This window comes from Gymnoscopelus braueri (assembly GCF_963280865.1).
Source record: "Gymnoscopelus braueri genome assembly, chromosome: 12".
Taxonomy (NCBI): Eukaryota; Metazoa; Chordata; class Actinopteri; order Myctophiformes; family Myctophidae; genus Gymnoscopelus; species Gymnoscopelus braueri.
This window is the reverse complement of record NC_137614.1, coordinates 50,521,697-50,542,417: the sequence shown is the minus strand read 5'-3', so window position 1 is coordinate 50,542,417 and position 20,721 is coordinate 50,521,697. Positions and strand designations below refer to the sequence as shown.

General features: G+C 43.0%; 1 protein-coding gene across 1 annotated transcript in view; it reads left to right on the top strand.

Annotated features, from left to right (window-relative positions):
* The window catches only part of kcnd1 (potassium voltage-gated channel, Shal-related subfamily, member 1), a 54,451-nt gene extending 33,730 nt beyond the window's left edge, over window positions 1–20,721 (top strand). The window contains exons 4-8 of the mRNA XM_080443544.1: window positions 10,770–10,932; window positions 12,742–12,825; window positions 16,424–16,513; window positions 17,585–17,847; window positions 20,350–20,721. Coding sequence (XP_080299670.1) covers window positions 10,770–10,932; window positions 12,742–12,825; window positions 16,424–16,513; window positions 17,585–17,847; window positions 20,350–20,545 — 796 coding nt within the window. The 3' untranslated portion in view covers window positions 20,546–20,721. The remainder of the gene's footprint in view (window positions 1–10,769; window positions 10,933–12,741; window positions 12,826–16,423; window positions 16,514–17,584; window positions 17,848–20,349) is intronic.

The following is a 20,721-nucleotide window of genomic DNA, read 5'->3' as shown; positions in this document are numbered from 1 at the left end:
GGGGAGGAGAACAGAAGAACATGGAACAGCCATCCTCATTCCTGCAACTTTTATCATCCCTCCATCAATAAAATATTGTTTGTATATTAGAATATTACACAGGAGAGGAGAGGAGAGGAGAGAGGAGAAGAGAGAGGGTGGATAATTGCTGTTCTTGAGTAAGATTATGATACATTGCACACACACACACACACACACACACACACACACACACACACACACACACACACACACACACACACACACACACATTTGAAATATTTATTTATGTCCACATAATAAGAAGTACAGGATGTACAAATGACATAAACACTGCCAGTGCAGTCAGATGAAGGGAAAACAGTTAGTTACAAAGCGCATGTAAAGCAGAGCAACGTTACATACAAAACAAAAGATGGCATACTTATCGAACACAGCGGACAACAATCATGGGTAAAGGAAGCAACGCCTCCTCCAAATTGAGCGGCTTCCTATAATAGCTGATATTGAGCAGTACCTTGCTAATTGTTTAGCCCTCCTTTTGGAGAGGCCGGCCATTTGCAGGCCTCTTACAACCAACTTGTGCACGTGCCCTAGAACACCAAAGATAAAAACCAAAAGTTTACACCTGTAGCCTAGCTGAGAGATGGTCTGCTCTAGCTGATGATATTTTAGCACTTTGGTTAGGAAGACTTCCTCTAAGCTGTAATCAAAAGTACAGCCGACCTCGAGAATGAACACCTCCCTATGGTTTTCATTAACAACAATGACATCAGGGGTGTTAGCTGAAATGTTAGAGAACACAGAATCATCGTTACACAGGTTAAACATGCTCGGCTTCACAGTAGAATGCTTATACAGCATGATGGAGGACCTGAAAATAGAAGTGATATCTTTAGATATCAAATCCACTATTCTGTCATGCCTACTTATGTAGAGTCCCCTGTATACATGGCACCCTTTAAGATGTGGGACATGGTTTCAGCTATTTGTTCATGACCATGATGTATACAGTGAGGAGCATGGTTGCCTGGAAACCAGATGGAGAGGTTAAGTTTAGATGGTAAAAAGAGAGAGAGAGAGAGACTTCAGAGTTGCCCACTCAATTAGAAATACAAAAATAACATTTTCAAATATTAATAATCCTGTCAGAATGTGTTTGAATATATTTGACAGTTATCAGATGATAGAGCAGTGGGATGTGGGCCCAGTGGAGCCTCTCCACACCACTCTGTAGTAGAGATCATTATGTAAATGAGATAGAGCAGTGGGATGTGGGCCCAGTGGAGCCTCTCCACACCACTCTGTAGTAGAGATCATTATGTAAATGAAACATCTCACTATCGTTCTATGATTCTCAAGCTGTGGGCCGGGGACCTCTGGTGGGCCGCGAGGGTACTAAAGTGCTGATGATGGTCTGAGGACCGAAACGTCCACCTGCTTCACTTGTTCACCTGCGTCACATTTTTTTTGCACCGTGTAAATTAAAAAATATATATTTCTGCAAGAAAAACATCACATGGATGCACCGGCTGGGACGGATCATCAGCGTTGTAGCCTGGGGTCGACGGGTGTTTCGGGTCTCGCAACAACACACACCCTCGCCCAGGTGACCCAGCCGGGGTTGATCAAGCCTCGACTTACGTCCCTGTAGCTACCCACGGTCAGTCCTCTTAGAGTAAGACAGGGCCACTCAATCTGCTTCTCCGGAACTACTCTGCTGGGACTGGGGGAGAGGAGAGGCTCTGGCACATGGAGGGACTAGGCTCTGTGGATGGCCTCCTGGCCGGGCTCCTCCTTCGTCTCACCAGGTCCAGGACCTGAGTGTTGAGTTAACCCATTAACTCTTTCATTGCCATGGACGGGAATTCCCGTCCGTTTCTGCAATGGATAACAATACCACTGACGGGAATTCCCGTCCGATTCATTTTTAATTGTTTTATAAACGATCACGCTGTTCTCTGTAAGTCCATTCATCAGGTTCACTTTCCACTCACCCGGATCCGTAAATAATGTCATCCGAAGTTTTCCGCTTCCGTCCATCTACTGTTTATCTGTTTCCTGCAAACCGCAAATCTTGAGTTGACTGGTTTTGCCCTGGTTTTGGCTCGACCTCGTTGTTTTAACATTGTCTAAAAAACGAAGGGAAAGCTCCGATTATATGTTCTTTTCTCTGGATGACGAACAGTTATCCTCTTTGTGTTTACCAACGGTCTCACACGCGATCATAATATATATAAATGTTCTGTGGCCAGCTAGGGAAGCGGGAAAGACATGCATTTTTGCCAGTATATGGTGCCTTTAGCTTCCCTGCGCCCGTGAAAGTTACCTTGCGGGTGAAAACCTTTTCCTTTGGTTATCGGGGCAGCGAACAGCCCTCTTGCATGTTGTTGAAGGCAAGGGGCCGGGGGGGGGCGGGGCTCTTTCCTCTACAATAGAAGAGTTAGGACGTCACATTCTAATACAACCCGGATACCAAATTTCAGTACCTTCCTCAGTGGCGCACCTCGCTAATCATTGGACTATCGATCCACTACCTCTGGGAGTCTGGTTTCGACTCAAGCTTGGGACAATACTTTTTCAAACAACCGCAGACTATTTTTTACGCCGATAAAGTATAGTTTTGGACCATGACAGAGGCGCGCCGACTCAGCAGACCTTGAGGCCGAGGCGTCGCGCCCGAGCGCCTCCAGGCGCGAGTGCCCGCGACGACCGGCCGATGGTCTGCTAGTCGACTAAGCGCCGTCTGAGTTATGTACCGATAGGCACAGAATCGTAAATAATATTGGTGGGGACTGCCCCCCGCCCCCTTGTGCTCTCTCGCTTTCAGAAATATTACTTCCAGCAGACTGTGTCTGCCCCATCTCTATTGCCAAGCTGTGATCACTCAGTCTGTACAGTTACTGTGGTTAGGTCGACTGCCTCAGTATGCTGCGTGTTTGGAGCTAAACACCTTTTCTAGTTTGTGTTGTGATCGTGTCATTTTCATTCCAATAAGTGATGTATTTTCGTCTTCTTAAGTTATCATTAGGTTAGGTCTAATCGATAGTGTAAATGGCTGCTAGGGGTCTGTGATGTCAGAAGGTGAAAGGTCAGCCAGCCTCAGGACCAGTCGAATGAAGGGACTCCTGTCTATGTTCAACTATCCCTCTCTCCCTCTCTGTCTGTTCGTCAGGAGCAATTGCTCTGCATTTGCACACAGCCATTGCAGGGGCATCAATTGGGTATGGCAAGGTATGGCAGGTGCTAGTGATGAGCGGGTCGACCCGTAACCCGCGGGACCCGCGGGTCAACCCGCGGCGCGGGTAGGTCGAGTCAGGATTTCAGAGAAAATTATGCGGGCTGAGGGTGAGCGGGTCAGTCGCTCTCCACGAAAAAAAAAAAAAAAAACCCTATTTTGACCAACATGCTTGTTTATTCAGCCCATGACAATGTTGTGCTACTGTAGACTGTCACGGGGCAGCCCGTGCCCTATACATAGACACACTAAGAGGGAAGGGACTATTTGTAGCATATGATTTTTACCTGTATTCAATGTAGAAATGACACAGACTGCAGGGGTTCAAACTTTGTTTATTTAAACACTGTGTATTGGAACTGATCTGAAATGTTTGTTTGTCACCTGGTCTTTGCTCTGCAGTACTGGCACCCTCTGAATCTGACTGGTAACTGCCGAAACAGAGCAGGCTAGTCAATTGGGTTTAAGAAGGGGTGGAACGTGCCATGTACTGTAGAGGAGGAGGGGTGTTTGACAATATTAATGAGCAAAGTATTTCTATGTCTTTTTGAAGTAAATGCAAACCCAAAATGGTGTTTAGTTTAAAGTACAACATCTATTTATGTGGTAGGTTATTTATTCATCAGATAGTTGTAAGCTTGTAGATAAGCTAATTTTGAGGTTAATTGTTTCTGTGCTTGTGGTAGGATCCACTCCCTATTTAAGGGAGGCTGCAAGTGACAGTCAGTTAGTTGAACTTGGCAAGCAAAGCGTTAACAGCCTTGAGACAGAGCTGCCAGGGCCCTTAGTTAAGGGATAGCCTTTTTGTGCAGTCACTGTATGGTGTGTTGTCTTTAGTTGTGCTTTAAGTCTATTTTTCCAAGTCTTATATTTAGTTAATTTAAAAAGTCTTCACTGTTGATTTGCTGCATGGAACTGTTCCTGGAGGTTTGGGGAAAATAAAACTCAACAATCTGCAAATTCTGAAGTTGTTCATTTTTGGAGCCTTGGCCGCTTGGTCAACCTTTACATAGACATTTAAAGGGACTTTGGGTACTTAAAAGAGCGCTATATAATATATATATATATTCCCACCGCGGGTCGCGGGGCGGGTTGAGCCATAGATTTATATATGGGTTCGCGGGGCGGGTTGAGGCGGGTCGCGTTCCGTCGCGGGTTGGGGCGGGTCATGAAAAAACCCGACCCGCACATCACTAGCAGGTGCCATACCTTGGCTCCAGGAAGAAAAAAAAAGATAAATAGAAATAGTAGCCTAATGCAGGTGTAAGACCATTGTGTTTGTATTGTGTTACAGTTATAATGCATAGTTTTCTATGCATTTCGGGCCCAAAAACCTTTCATCCTCGCGGCTTTGCCGCTCGCCCAGGATAGGCGTCCCTTATTTTAATCTCTGGGAGTTGGCAACCCTAACCTTGCCATACCTTAGCTTTTGCTGAACTGACGCCACTGAGCCATTGACCATTACCATGTGCACGGAACACCGAAGCCTGTTTTTCTCTTTCCCCAAATGTCAGCTGTTTATCAGCGTTTTTGTGTTCGCTGCCAAATCATGTGCGTGAAACCAGCGCCGGTGTTGTCACATCCGTGAAACAAGCGGACGCACACATGGGTGCTCATATCCCCCGACGGGTATGGTCTAGTACAGTTTAATTGTCCTTCCTGTTCTTCTCTTTAATCCAATTACCATTGGATCGTCTGTCTCCGTATTGATTGCCATTGGCTGGCTCCTCTCTGTTAAGGGCGGGAGATAAGGATCAGCCTGCTTGCTTCATTGGCTGACTCAGCAGTATTGGACTGCGTATCTGCTCCAATCAGGGACAACTCTCTCTCTCTCTCTCTCTCTCTCTCTCTCTCTCTCTCTCTCTCTCTCTCTCTCTCTCTCTCTCTCATCCATTCATTCCCGTCTCGTCTCCGTTATATTTCCCTTTTTCTCAAATTCTCTCCTTCATCTATCAACCTCCCTGACCCCCCCCCCCCAAATAGGAGGTATATTCTTTCTGTTTCTTGTTTTTTTTCTGAATACTCTGTCCTCCTGAGCCCACAGTGACCTCATCATGCGGGGACACTGATATGTGCAGAGAGAACAGACCCAGGGTCAGTTTACAGCTTTTAGTCTGTATTTATCCAGGGAACTGTACTGTGGGTGGCTAGAATTTATAGACTGCCAAATATATGTCTTAATCTACTTATATTCAACCTTGTTGAATATAGTCTAAAATGCATTGTCGGCAACTTGGTAAATCAAAGGCCTAGTTTGACGGCTGTCCATCTTACAGCCATGGTGACCTCCCCCACAGACTGCTGCTTCTATACTACTCTCTGTGTCAGCATATCATCTGTCCTAAGTGATACTATATACATGGTCATTGCTTAACCAGTCAGCTTTATTATGGGGGCCGGCGCGTCCATACAGGCGACCCGGGCGACTGCCTGGAGCGGCAGTTTGGAGAGGCGGCAAAAAGGTTCGGCCATCAACGAAAATATATATATTTTTTTGTGGTGTAGTAGTATTCTGAAATGAATGATGATGACACTTTGCGCGATCGGTATTCTATCACTTCTTTGTCGTTTGCAAGTCACATCACTGTCTGCATGAGTGAATTAACCTTGTGATACTGCCTGTCTGTCTGTCTGTCTGTCTGTCTGTCTGTCTGTCTGTCTGTCTGGTAGAGCTGCGGTTGGGGTAGGGGGAGGGGCGGCTGTTAAACTGACGACACTCGCAGCGCACCTCCGCTCTCCCCCCTATTGTTGAACAGTTAATGCCAGTAAACCAGTCAGTCACACACTACAACATGCTACCAAATAAACCACCATCATCAGTGCTGCAGTTTAGAGGAAAGAAGGTGAGAAATGCGTGCTATCTTTTGTTATATGTAGTGATATTTTATGAAGGCAAAAAAAATAATTGCGCATCCGGGAAAGCTTGCCTGGAGCGGCAATTGGGTCTGCCCTGGCCCTGGGTACTGTCACTTAGTATAGCCTGTTTGTATTTACCTCCATTTAGGGAGAGCATCTTTGTGTATAAGAGGTGTCCCATATGACACTTCAGGAAGCTGGTGCCCCGAGGGGCCGGGGGGCCCTTTCCTTATGATCTGTAATGCTGTTGATTTGCTGAATCTTACTAATAAATGGTCAACATTTCACCCTGACTGGATATATTTAAAAAAACATTATATTACGCATCCTACCTCCTAACAGTCTTCTACTGTTGTACTGGGAGCTTTCCAGTACAACCCCAGTCTTCTACTGTTGTACTGGGAGCTTTCCAGTACAACTCCAGTCTTCTACTGTTGTATTGGGAGTACAATATTAATATGGATAAAGTAGGCATGCCTTTCGTCTCTTCTCTTCTCTTCTCTTCTCTTCTCTTCTCTTCTCTTCTCTTCTCTTCTCTTCTCTTCTCTTCTCTTCTCCTCTCCTCTCCTGTCCTCAGGGTAAAGTTGTTCAGTTGAACTTGTCATTTAGGAGCTTTTTTGCTGAACACACTAAACCTCATGCTGTTTACAATGTTTCTTTCACTTAGTTTGTTCTCTCTCGCACGCACGCACGCACGCACGCACGCACGCACGCACGCACGCACGCACGCACGCACGCACGCACGCACGCACGCACGCACGCACGCACACACACACACACACACACACACACACACACACATTCTCTCTCTGGGTCTATTTTTACCTCATAAACGGCTCTTCTCCTCTTCCTTTCCTCTCCTTTCTTCTCGTCTTTCTTATTCCACTCCACTACACCTTGACCTCCCATCCCTTTCTTTGTCCTTTCTCTGCTGCCCCCCCCCCTCCCTCTCTGTAGTGTACTTTTTTTGTGTGTGTGTGTAGGATAATCAACTTCTGTTTCCACCTCGCTCTGACTCTCCTGCATGGCGTTTTGTCCTCATAAAACATGTCAATGGAATGACAAGGTCAATTCTTTGCTTTTAGCCGCTGAAGAAGGCTGGACAGTTTAATGTGTATGGAGAATTCTGAGTGTGAATCTATATTTAGGGTCAGTGAATACAACTGATGTACTGTGTGTGTGTGTGTGTGTGTGTGTGTGTGTGTGTGTGTGTGTGTGTGTGTGTGTGTGTGTGTGTGTGTGTGTGTGTGTGTGTGTGTGTGTGTGTGTGTGTGTGTGGAGAGACATTGGAGACTCCTTATATGGACAGAACACTAGTAACGAGCACTATCAGAACATAGACCCATTTTGCAATTATTTGAATAATTGCAAATCACTTACCCTACCTTTAACATGATGCATTGTGCTCTCAGTCTTGTGTGCATGAATAGATTCAGTATACTGTACATTATTGTGTGTGTGTGTGTGTGTGTGTGTGTGTGTGTGTGTGTGTGTGTGTGTGTGTGTGTGTGTGTGTGTGTGTGTGTGTGTGTGTGTGTGTGCGTGCGCGTGCGTGCGTGCGTGCGTGTGTGTGTGTGTACAGTATATGATAAATATCCCATCATGCTTTGTGCCTGCAGGGCAGATGATAATCTGGGTAGAAAAACAGGTTTGAACTCTTGACCCTTTTGTGCAGATGTTGTCATTTGCAGTACAGTTCAAAAAGCTTTATTAGCATGCATGTTGACAACAGTGCTGCTGTGCACATAGCCAGAAGGCCAAGGGAGTTACTCCACATATGTATTGTCCCCTCTGTTTTATAGTTCTTTGAAATATTATCCTTGAATTTTATATGGAAGTCAAATGTGGTCAAATAAGGCTGAAATCATGCCCGGATATGGAGTCATAGGCAGAGATGGGTGAAGATACACCAAAAAGTAACTATAAATACAAAATACTGGTCTGAGAAATGCATATGAGATACAAATACGTATTTGAAAGAAAAGATGAACATACATTTCATTTTATAAAAAACGATGCAATGATTAGTCAATTCATAGAATGATTGGCAAATATTAAATGAATTGTACATCATGCCAGAATTTCTAAAGAATAAATTGATCAACACGAGAGTGTTTTTCATGGTGTTTGGAGCAGGCAGCCAAAATGTTTACCACTCTGTGTGAGAGCGCAGGCCAGAGTGACCTTGTTATCGTCGAAAAGACTCACTGGCATGAGACTGAATGCACAATGCTACACAGAGCTGCCTCTACGCCTGTACTTCACAGATTGCAAAACCACTCTGCCATATAATTAGAATACGTTTAATACATTTTAAACACAACGCACTAAACATTTGAAGCAAATCAAAATTCTATAGCTGTATCAGAATCAGAAATCAGAATCAACTTTATTGTCACATCACAGGTGTAAAACAGTTGGTGAAATCAGTTTTTGGTCCATTGTTTTTGTCACTTCCATAAGAGAAAGGGAGGAAGAAGAAGGGGGGGCAAGGGGAAGAGGGGGAGAGAGATCAATAACAACAAAAAAAATATCTAAACTGCCCACAAAAAGTTCGGAAACTTAACTTCAGTCGATTATTTCTCCCCTTTAATAATACCAATTAGTATTGTGTTTTATATTGTTTTTATCGTTGATTAGTCACCTTTACAATGAGGTACAACTTGTAAGGATCGGAATGAGCGACACAGCTAAACGTGTGGGTGGCGCCCCCAAAGTATTTGCCAAAATAGCCCAATATGCTTCTGTTGGTAATCGCTCTCGTTTTGAGCGACCTGTCAGCACACACCCAGTGGTGTAAAGTAACTAAGTACATTTACTCAAGTACTGTACTTAAGTACACTTTTGAGGAATTTTACTTTACTCGAGTATTTCCCATTTGCAATACTTTTACTTCTACTCCACTACATCTCAGAGGCAAATATTGTACTTTTACTCCACTACAATTATTTGACAGCTTTAGTTACTAGTTACAGTAGCCTACTTTGTAGATTTAGATTATTATTACAAAACATACATTAGCCACTTCAGCCCTATATATATTTTGGCCATTTGAAAATAGCCGATCTACAAGCTCACAATGCGTCTGCACAATGAGTACTGTTACTTTTGGTACTTTAAGTACATTTTGATGCCAATACTTTTGTACTTTTACTCAAGTAGATGTGCCCCTGTAAAATGTGACATTCTGCACAATGAGTACTGTTACTTTTGGTACTTTAAGTACATTTTGATGCCAATACTTTTGTACTTTTACTCAAGTAAATTTTGAACTCGAACCGGACTGGACTTTCACTTGTAACAGGGTATTTCTACATTGCAGTATTGATACTTTTACTTAAGTAAAAAATTGGAGTACTTTTTCCACCACTGCTCACACTGGCTTTGAGCGACCTGCCAGCACACACCTGTGACTGGCTTTGCTGGCAAGTCGCTCAAAACCAGTCACAGGTGTGTGACTGGCACCTGAGCATGCAGGGTTCTGCAACTTGGTTGAGTTTGCATTGATGCTCCAAGCAGCAACACTGGCCCCATGGAAAGATGCCACGTTTGTCCCCGGACCTGACGCTGAGAACCGAACCGGTGTGGTATTCCATGTTCCTTGTCGCACCTCGGCCCTGAGGTGGTGCATTGTGTTGCGTATGAGCACATTATAATGTTTGGAATGACAATGACGTTGAAATGGAGCCTTACTATGGGTAACACTAGATGTTGTGATCACTGAATACTTGTGTCTGGAAACCCCAGACGGCTGAAGTCTCCTCCATTGAGAGATGAGATGACTCCACTCCGTTACCGTCAGTGAATGATTCAAGGTTCCTTCACTGACAGAATCAATATTCTGAATCAATATTCAATATTCTGGTCTTCAACTTTCCCAAATCTTCACATCTCCCGTAGGGTTGGGATCCTTAAAGGTATAGTTCACCCCCCCCCAAAAAAATAAATCAATCGATTAGTCACCCCATGGAGACTTGAATTCCTGGATTCCTGGATCCCTTTTTTTTTTTCGCATTCCTAAGCCAATATTTTGATGACCAGCGGACCTGTAGGCAACGGTTCCGGTAGGAGACACAAAGGAGACCAAAAAATAATAATATCCATGAATTCAAGTCTCCATGTGACTAATTGACAAAAAAAAAAGCATTTTGGGGGTGAACTATCCCTTTAAGGATTTTTGCGATTCTGGTTTGTTAACAATTCATCCTTAACCATTCCTATAGTATAGGGGGTTCCAAATGGACCCTAACAGGTCTGTAACTCTGAGAGTGTACAAATGGAACCAAATGGACCCGCAAGTACTTAGTATCGATAAAAATCGATTATTTGCATTGCAAAACGATTCGATACAATACAAAGTCAAACGATACGATATTTTGCTGTTTGCATATCGCTATACTGTAGTAGATCGTTGAAAATTTAAAACGATGCATCGATGCAGTAGTTACTGTATCGTTACACCTCTACTGTTTATTACAGACAGTGTTGCCAGATTTTGTGAGAGAAATAAGCAGCCTAGTTCTAGGAAAACAAGCCCAAAAGAAGCGACTAGGCCACATGAGCACTTTAAACCTATATACTGTATACAACGACTATTAGAAATGGATTTAGAAAAAAAAGCCACTGAGATTTGTTGCTATTAATATATTGTAAATGTTTCAGGTATGTTATTAATGTGTTATACATATTATTTCAGGTATGGAGACATGGTTCCCGACACGGTAGCAGGGAAGATCTTTGGTTCCATATGTTCTCTGAGTGGTGTCCTGGTCATCGCCCTGCCTGTCCCTGTCATCGTGTCCAACTTCTCCAGGATCTACCACCAGAACCAGAGAGCTGACAAGATGAGAGCACAGCAGGTAACACACACACACACACACACACACACACACACACACACACACACACACACACACACACACACACACACACACACGCGCACACACACACACACACACACACACGCACACGCGCACACGCACACGCGCACACACACACACACACACAGTGTGACACTCCTCTATGTTGAAGTAGGGCATTTTTTCATGCATTTTTTCAGGCATCATTTATGTGAAAACATAAGTTGAAATACGAGGTTTCTGCCCAACAACATATAATATATAATTGTGTTGTATGTTTACTATTATTATATCGCTGCTGTGCAGGCGGAAAGTCTATGTCCAAAATATTAACTTTTAAGGAAATGAAGGAAAAAACCCACTATACTGCCTCATCAAAGTTGGTATGGTGACTATACATTGTCAGATACTTGAATGTGTCCTTGTATTATCATCACTTTACCCAAGTACAGCTCAATTGGAGTTTCAATTCAATTCAATTAAATTCCATCAACTTTATTTTCCTTTCGGAACTTCGTTTGTGCAGTGGTTAAAAGACAAACATATAGTCAATACATATATACCTATGTCACTATAAAAGGCACAAAGTACATTTAAAACTACTACTTAAAAGCATGATAAAACTTAAAAGCATTTTTGACCATTGGAGATAGTGTATTCAATAGAGTTAGGAGGTTTAGTCAGAAAACGCTCTTTTAACACATTGAGTGCCATGCAGGTATTATCATCCAAATCATCCTCAGAGTGCCAGTGTTTTTTACCGTGTCTCGGCGATGTTTAGACGGCTGTAGAAGCCACAACGAGGACCCGGATGTAAACAAAAGACGTCCGGGGCGGGGTCCATCTATCGACTGGAAAAATAATATTTCTACTAAGTTCCTCCATTTTAGAGAGATCGAAAATGGCAGATTTTCACCACAAAAAGAAGATATGGAGATAGAAGTGTTTTTCTCAAGATCCTATCATTGGGGCGGATGGACGTCTTTTTTTGGGGGGGGGGGGGAATCACGTCACATCCGTCCATATCTTTTTACAGTGTCCTAGGATCATTCCTAAGTTAAGTTAGAGCGTTTTTCAAAAAGAAAAAAGGAAAAAAAAACGACTATAGACGTTTATGGCACCCATTGTGTTCAATATTTGTAAAACCCACACACAGACATAAAGGGTGTTCAATAGCATTTATCTTTTTATTTTTTTTAAGTTGATTAAAAATTGTGATCGGACAGTGGCGATATACTATAGTATTATTATAATGTTTCGTTATTTGTATTATTATTATTACTACGGTACTATCGTTGCTTCAATGTCTGAGGCACCAGAACAAAATATTATGTATGTTATGTATCCATACACAAGAGGAACCTTGAACCTTGACCCCATAGATTAAGTTTGAAGGAAACAAAGTAACAGTGTTGTCATGAAGTTCCTTCCAATTAGTTTGAGTTCAGATCAATATTATTGATCGGTGTGTGCTATCATGTGTCTTATGTATGCTCTGTGTGATCTGAAAGGTAAGGACTGACAATCAATAATATGTCTCTCACGTCAAGCTTCAACTTATTCTGTGTGCGTGCGTGTGTGCGTGTGTGTGTGTGTGTGTGTGTGTGTGTGTGTGTGTGCGTGTGTGTGTGTGTGTGTGTGCGTGTGTGCGTGCGTGCGTGCGTGCGTGCGTGCGTGCGTGCGTGCGTGCGTGCGTGCGTGCGTGCGTGCGTGCGTGTGTGTGCGCGTGTGCGTGTGTGTGTGTGTGTGTGTGTGTGTGTGTGTGTGTGTTTCAGACAGTGCTGACAGTTATTTTTTTGTGTTGAACAGAAAGTTCGTCAGGCGAGGATCCGAATGGCAAAGAAAGGAACAACCAACGCATTCCTACAATACAAAGAAGATGGAGGACTGGGGGTAACATATATACATACATACACATCTACATACACATTTATACATATACATGTATACATAAATACACATATATACACAAATTATATTTGCATATACATATACACTGTGTGTGGGGTGGGTAATACAGCTGGTAAGCTGGTAAAAATGACTAATCAATGTCTAATCAACAAAGGGACAGGTGAAGGTAATTGAAACCAAGACAATCTGAGACTTGTCGATAATAACATGTGGCAAGAATGCAACGGTTCTTGCCACATGTGCTATTTACCTGTGCTACGGTACAGTGGTGTAAAGTAACTACAGTACAGTAAGTACATTTTGAGGTATTTTTACTTTACTGGAATATTTACAATTTTCAGTACTTTTCCATCTACTCCATTACATTTCAGAGGCAAATATTGTACTTTTACTCCACTACAATTATTTGAAAACTTTAGTTACGAGTTACTTTGTAGATTTTTATTATTATTAAAAAACATACACTAACCACTTCAGCCCTATATAAAATTTACATTTCAGCCATTTGGAAATAGTCGAGCTACAAGCTCACAATGCGTCCTCGTGTTGTGAGTTTGTAGAGCTGCTTTTTTCAAACATTTTAGTACTTTTACTTTTGGTACTTTAAGTACATTTGGATACCAATACTTTTGTACTTTTTTTACTCAAGTAAATTTTGAATTCCGGACTTTTACTTGTAACAGAGTACTTCTAAATTGCAGTATTGATACTTTTGCTTAAAACATTTGAGTATTTTTTCCACCACTGACACACTCCGGGCTCACGGCAGAAGAATCCAAATATAATCGTACCACTGTCTGTACTATTTGCAGGCACATAACCCTGGCATAGTGTAGCTGCACTCCACTGGCTGCCAGTAACCTTTAGAATTGATTTTAAGATTTTATTGTGAACTTTTAAAGCTCTTAAAGCTCTTAAGGGCCTGACACCTCAATATCCAGCTGAGCTGCTGGAACCCCATGTTCCTGTCCTCTGATTCTGCTATACTAGATGTTCCTAAGTCTAGGCGGGTGACCAAGAGTGACCGGGCCTTTGCCAACAGGGCCCCTAGACTCCAGTGGTGGAAAGTAACTAAGTACATGTACTCAAGTATTGTAATTGCATTGTAAGTACAATTCTGAGGTATTTTTACTTTATTGGAGTACTTCCAATTTTCACTACTTTTACTTCTACTCCACTACATCTCAGAGGCAAAAATTGTACTTTTACTCCACAATTTGAAAACTTTAGTTACTAGTTACTTTGTAGGCTACAGTCAGTAGTGGAGTAAAAGTACAATATTTTCCTCTGAGATGTAGTGGAGTAGAAGTAAAAGTATGGAAAATTGGAAATGTGTTGTACTTAAGTACAGTACTTGAGTACATGTACTTAGTTACTTTACACCACTGGCAATAAGTTAGCTATTACATGATTTCATCCAGAATAGAATTTTAAAAACAGTACAGTTGTACTGTTATCTAGTCGCAACAGTATAGCAGAGATACTGTACAATAATTTTACACAGACAAAAAAAGAGAAATCACAGGTCAAAAGAAATATGTCATTTCACAGAAATAGCTTATTTATTGTAGGCAACAACCTTGTGTGATCCGCCTACTCTCATTCTCCAGCCGGTGAGTGCATAATGCTTTATTTACACTGACGTGATGCCTTGTGAAACTCATAGGTCTATTTTGGGCGACTGACACTGCAGGATACACCAACGTATAAACTCAGGCACACAAAGGCCGTGCACGCTCCTGTGCACGTGAAGCAAAATGATTTGCTGGAAAGAACACACACACACACACAGACACACACACACACACACACACACACACACACACACACACACACACACACACACATACAGTACAGACACAGTGTCACAGTATCCTCCCTCCACACACATACACAGTTTCATGCAGATACATTGAAGAAACAAACAGATGAGGTCAGCAGTTAAACGCGATGTGATTGGACGAATGTTTCAGACTCTGGAGGTTTGGAGGAAACAGACGCTTCTAAATATTTAATCTCTAAATGGACCCAACACACACGCGCGCACGCGCCCGCCCGCCCGCCCACCCGCCCACCCACCCACCCACCCACCCACCCACCCACACACACACACACACACACACACACACACACACACACACACACACACACACACACACACAGTTAATGTGACCTGAGGAAGGGATGAGGCAGGATTTTACAGAACTGAAGAGAGAAATGGGTTCGAGGGAGGGAGAACAAAGAAAGATGAGAGGAGAGAATGAAAGTATCAGGAAAAAATCTGAGGATTTAGGGTATGTTCGCACCGAGCGCCTTTTATGAAGAAAGAACATGCTGTCTAGAGCGCTTTTTCTGCTGAAAGAAGAAGAAGAAGAAGAAGAGAGGGGGCTGGTATGGGGGGGGGTTGGTCGTGCGATTGACTGAAACCAGTGGTGGAAAAAGTACTCACATGTTTTACTAAAGTAAACTGAGTAAAAGTATCAACACTGCTATGTAGAAGTACTCTGTTACAAGTAAATGTCTGGAATAAAAAATTTACTTGAGTAAAAGTATAAAAGTATTGGTAACAAAATGTACTTAAAGTACCAAAAAGAAAAATTACTAAAATGTTTGAAAATAGCAGATCTACAAGCTCACAACGCGTCGCGTTGGGCTAAAGTGGTTAATGTATGTTTTATAATGTAATATATTTATTCATGATATTAGACAACAGGTAAAAAAGGTAAAAAGCAGCATTTTTTCAGTCATACGCGCATTTCTGAAAATATAAATAATATAATAATATTTTCAACTATTTTCAACTTCTCAAAGCGAAAAGGGCACTCAGATCAGGGCCTTCTAAAAGCGACCGCAATGCAGTGGGTAATCTCTCATGATGTAAAATAGTGTGAACTGTGCCTAAAAGTGGTAAAAACAAAATAAACAACGACGGTAGACTTGAGAAAAGATTAAGGGAGGGCAGAGATGTGGACAGAAATAGAGAGAATGGGGGATGCAGGAGAGGGAGAGAGGGATGCAGAGAAACAAATGAAAGAAACCTGAGGAGCGAGGGAGGGAGGGAGGGATGGAGAGGAAAGAGAGGTAGAGAGGAGAGGAAAAATAGAGAAGTGGGGCAGACGGAGACCAGATGAAGAAGAGGAATGGGTCGACACGAGAGAGGGGAAGGGAGAGAGGGAGAGAGGGAGGGAGAGATGGAGAAAGAGATTTAAGTGGAGTAAACTAAGATAGAAATGGGGTTGCAGAGAAAATAAAAAGAGGGAAAGAGAGAAGTCTTCTATTTATACCAGACTGAAATACATAACTACTGTCTACTAGCTGCACACACACACACACACACACACACACACACACACACACACACACACACACACACACACACACACACACACACACACACACACACACACACACACACACACACACACACACACACACACACACACACACATACACACTCTTACTGACTGTGTGTGTGTGTGTGTGTGTGTGTGTGTGTGTGTGTGTGTGTGTGTGTGTGTGTGTGTGTGTGTGTGTGTGTGTGTGTGTGTGTGTGTGTGTGTGTGTGTGTGTGTGTGTGCAGGACAACGACAGTGCGACTATGATTGTGAAGAACAGATCAGCGTTTGAACATCAACATCATCATCTGCTGCACTGCCTGGAAAAAACTACAGTAAGAAAACTACAACTACTACTATAACTACTACTATTATTACTACTGTAGTACTACTACTACTATTATTAATACTACTGTCACTACTACTTCTATTACTACTACTAGCCTTGGACTGTACTACTACTATGAGGTGATTTCATGTACAGTCTTAGCCCCGTCTATGACTCACCCTTCGCTGTAGCTCCAGGACATGGTCACATAGTGTTCCCATCTACATAGAATTGGGGAGCCAAACATTTATTTCCCAACATTGTGACATATTTGGTATAAACAGTTGTTTGACGGAATATAATTTTCCCATCCTGTTTTTACTACAGATATCTGTAGGAACTCTTTAAAATATATTGTATGATGTTGAGAAATGGGTTGAAATACCCCCCCCCCCTACAGTACTACAGTCCAGTATCTACATTGCCCAGTACATGCTCCTCTCCACATCCTAACTTGAAGTCATTCAGAACTTCTGATGGGTGGTCTGCTGGTCTCAGAACTTTCGGAACTCGTGCAACTCCAGATGTTATTAGATAATATTAGTAGCATGCCTTAATATATATATATTAAAAAAACACCATCTAATCAATTAATCAATCTGTTTACATAGTTTAGCATAACATAAAGCTGTTTCAGCCTGTCTGCCTAAGATAAGCTCAGGACTATAAATTCGATGAATATGCTTAATTGATGTCCAATTTACCAATTAACCAATTAACCTCTTGCCCTCTGTCTCTGTCTGTCTCTGTCTCTGTCTCTGTCTCTCTGTCTGTCTGTCTGTCTGTCTGTCTGTCTGTCTGTCTGTCTGTCTGTCTGTCTGTCTGTCTGTCTGTCTGTCTGTCTGTCTGTCTCTGTCTGTCTGTCTGTCTGTCTGTCTGTCTGTCTGTCTGTCTGTCTCTGTCTGTCTGTCTGTCTGTCTGTCTGTCTGTCTGTCTGTCTGTCTGTCTGTCTGTCTGTCTGTCTGTCTCTTTCTCTGTCTGTCTCTCTCTTTCTCTGTCTGTCTCTCTCTTTCTCTGTCTCTCTCTCTCTCTCTCTCTCTCTCTCTCTCTCTCTCTCTCTCTCTCTCCCTGTGAACAGAACCATGAGTTTACAGATGAGACGAGGTACAGTGAGGTTCGCATGACCGAGTCGGGCTTCAGGACCATGAGCCGCAGCACTTCCCTGTCCAGCCAGCAGGAGGCGACAAACAACAACTCCACCGTCTGCTGCTGCTCGAGGCCCTCCAAGAGGAGAGCCGCCATGCGATTGGCTAACGCTAACTCCACCGTGTCGGTCGGCAGGGGGAGTGTCCAGGAGCTGGACATGCTGCACGTCAAAACCACCAGCAGCCCTCCACAAACGTAAGGAGAAACCACATCAAAGATAGGGAGATATAGCCTATAACATTTATAAGAATGATTAATAATGTCTGGAGTCGGGTCGTGGTGGTACCGTAGCAGTTCCAGCAGAGAATCTCAGACTTCCCTTTTCTTGGCCACGTTAGCCAGCTCTCATCTGGAGGATCCTGAGGTGTTCCCAGTCCAGTGTGGAAATGTAATCCCCCCCCATCTGCCCCTTGGTATATAGAGCATCGCAGTTCCCGCCCCTTCCGGGTTCCACCGCAAAATACTCAATGCATTTTTCCCATTGACATTTCCAAAAATATTTATATCAATTAATTTAAGCCTAGAATCAAGCCAATAAAACATGACCATCATCATGACCATAAAACGTTTGATTCTGTGATTTATTTATTTTTAAACGGCAAAACAAAGGGTATTTATTAAATATAGTATATCATATAATTAAACATAAAATGTTTATGTTTTAACGTTTTATGGTCATGATGATGGTCATGTTTTATTGGCTTGATTCTAGGCTTAAATTAATTGATATAAATATTTTTGGAAAAATGCATTGAGTTTTTCCTTCCGGCACCAGGAAAAACCAGGAAGTGGGCGGGAACTGCGATGCTCTATAGGCTCTATGCACAGCAGCCATTTTGGAGAGAAATTGAGCCTATTCTTACGTCCTTCACAGGTGTTACCAATGATACTAAATGAAGGCTCTGTTCAATAGAGACACACGGGGACTACAAATTTCACGCCCACTTTTGAGACAGCGCCGCTACTCGAGGTCCGTTAGAACGATGAACTGCAGCTGCCAATGCATTCCCTATGAGAGGATATGAAAGTTAGCCTACTTTTAAAATTATCCTGCATTAACTGAAGACGATATTGATTTAAATAAAAATATGTTTCCAAATGTATGGAGTGTCTTTGTCAACATATCTTCTTGTTTTCTTAATAGTTGATGTGTTTCACATTTAATTTGCCACTTTAACGAGTTACCCATAATGCTAACACAGCAGAGGGTAGACAGCAGACAGGCATTTCAGTGACATCACTGTCTTTACGAGCGCCGAGCGCCGACCGACAGCGTACCCACTGTAGAGGCAGGAGAGGCAGTCGCCTGCCCAACTAAGATCTCGCCTCCCCTAAAAAAAAAAAAAACCCGAAAATGTGTCATTGCGTGCTTAATGTCCTCAAAGTCACGCATCCAACAAGCTTTGAACTGAGCAGATTGGACCTTCTGTTCCCGAGATAATGACAAAAACCTATTGAAAACGGCCACTTTCGCCAGTTTTCTGGGTATTGAAAACCTCAAGGGATGCGTCCGTGATGCGACCACTTAAAGTCTGGATCTCCGATGCTAGCGGTTTTGACATACTGATGGAGTATATTATAGTATATTGTGGGTAGTATATCGAGATGAAAGATATGGGACATTAAAAAGGACAAATTAAACAAATGGGACAGATTATTAGAACACAAAAAAAATCGCTACAGCCTCAGTAGTTAACCAGTGAAATGACGGTATTTTACAATGCCTCTCATAGAGATTGCATTGAGAGCTGCAGTTCATCGTTCTAACGGACCCCGAGTGTCAAAAGTGGGCGTGGATTTGTAGGCCTTCCGCTTCCGGCCGTGTGTCTCTATTCAGGTCAATCAGAGTCAGGGTGCTGATATTGTGCATTTTGTCTCACTGGAAACACTCTGCTACACCAGTGGGTCTCAAAGTGTGGTCCAAGGACCCTCATGGTTCCTTGAGGGGATTCCAAATGGCCCCTTAAAAAAAAAAGAATATTCTCTGTGACCTCCGTCCTCACGGAGATCACCTCATTACACGCACAGGGTTGTCGTAGTATAGGATATAGAGTTAATGTAAAGAAGTGCCAGAACTAGATCTAGTTATTGCCCTGATGAAGACCTTTCTTAAAGTTTTTAACGCTTTTTTTGGCTCTGATTTCTTCTTATTTTTAAAGGTTTCATGACGTTCAGTTTTACCACACATTAAAAGTCTTTGTCATGGTCCTTCAAACGTGTGTAGAAAATTTTAACAAAAAATTCCACTCCATTGATCCATGGCAGCCTGTCAATCATCGCCTCTGCGTCAATCATCCCCCCCCCCCCCCCCCCCAAAAGGAAAGGATAGGGGAGCGGAGGGGCGAGGAGGAGTGGGCGGGATTAATCGGCTGTGACCTCACTGCCGAAGGGCCAAGCTCAGATTGCTTTTCAGCCTAATTATTCAGAAAACCCCAGACCACAGAAAATCCACTGAATGTTCAAAGTTCAGATTTTTTGGGTGTAATTGAGGTCATAAAACCCCCCAAAAAACATAAAACATAAAAAAAGTGAAAATGAATGTCATAGAACCTTTAAGCCTTCATTACTGTTGATCCTAGAAGCGCCTTCAGTATACTTTTTAGACTTTTTTAAATCTCCTTTGAGTGCCTGGTTGGCTTCTTTGTTTTTCTCAGTTCATAGAATGTGTTTTGCTATTCTCTGTGTGTCTCTTCTCAGCCGCTCCAGTCTGAACGCCAGGACGGAGGACCTGAAGCTGAACTGTGGGGAGCCGGACTTCACGGCGGCCATCATCAGCATCCCCACGCCCCCCGCCAACACCCCCGACGAGAGCCCCCCGCCCATCCCTGGCATCCTGCGCAACACCCGCGCCACCGCCTACACCCCGGACACCGTCAAGATATCCTCCTTATAGCCCTGATGACCCACTTCCACCTGACTCCCGCAAGCCCCCCCATCCTCCTCCCATGAACTCTGAACCCTGAACTTTGAACCTAGCCCAAACCTTGACCTCCATCCCTGACCCCCAGGGCGCTGCTAGTTACCTAAATAAAGTGTGTGTTTGATCACACACCAGGTTAGTAGGATGGG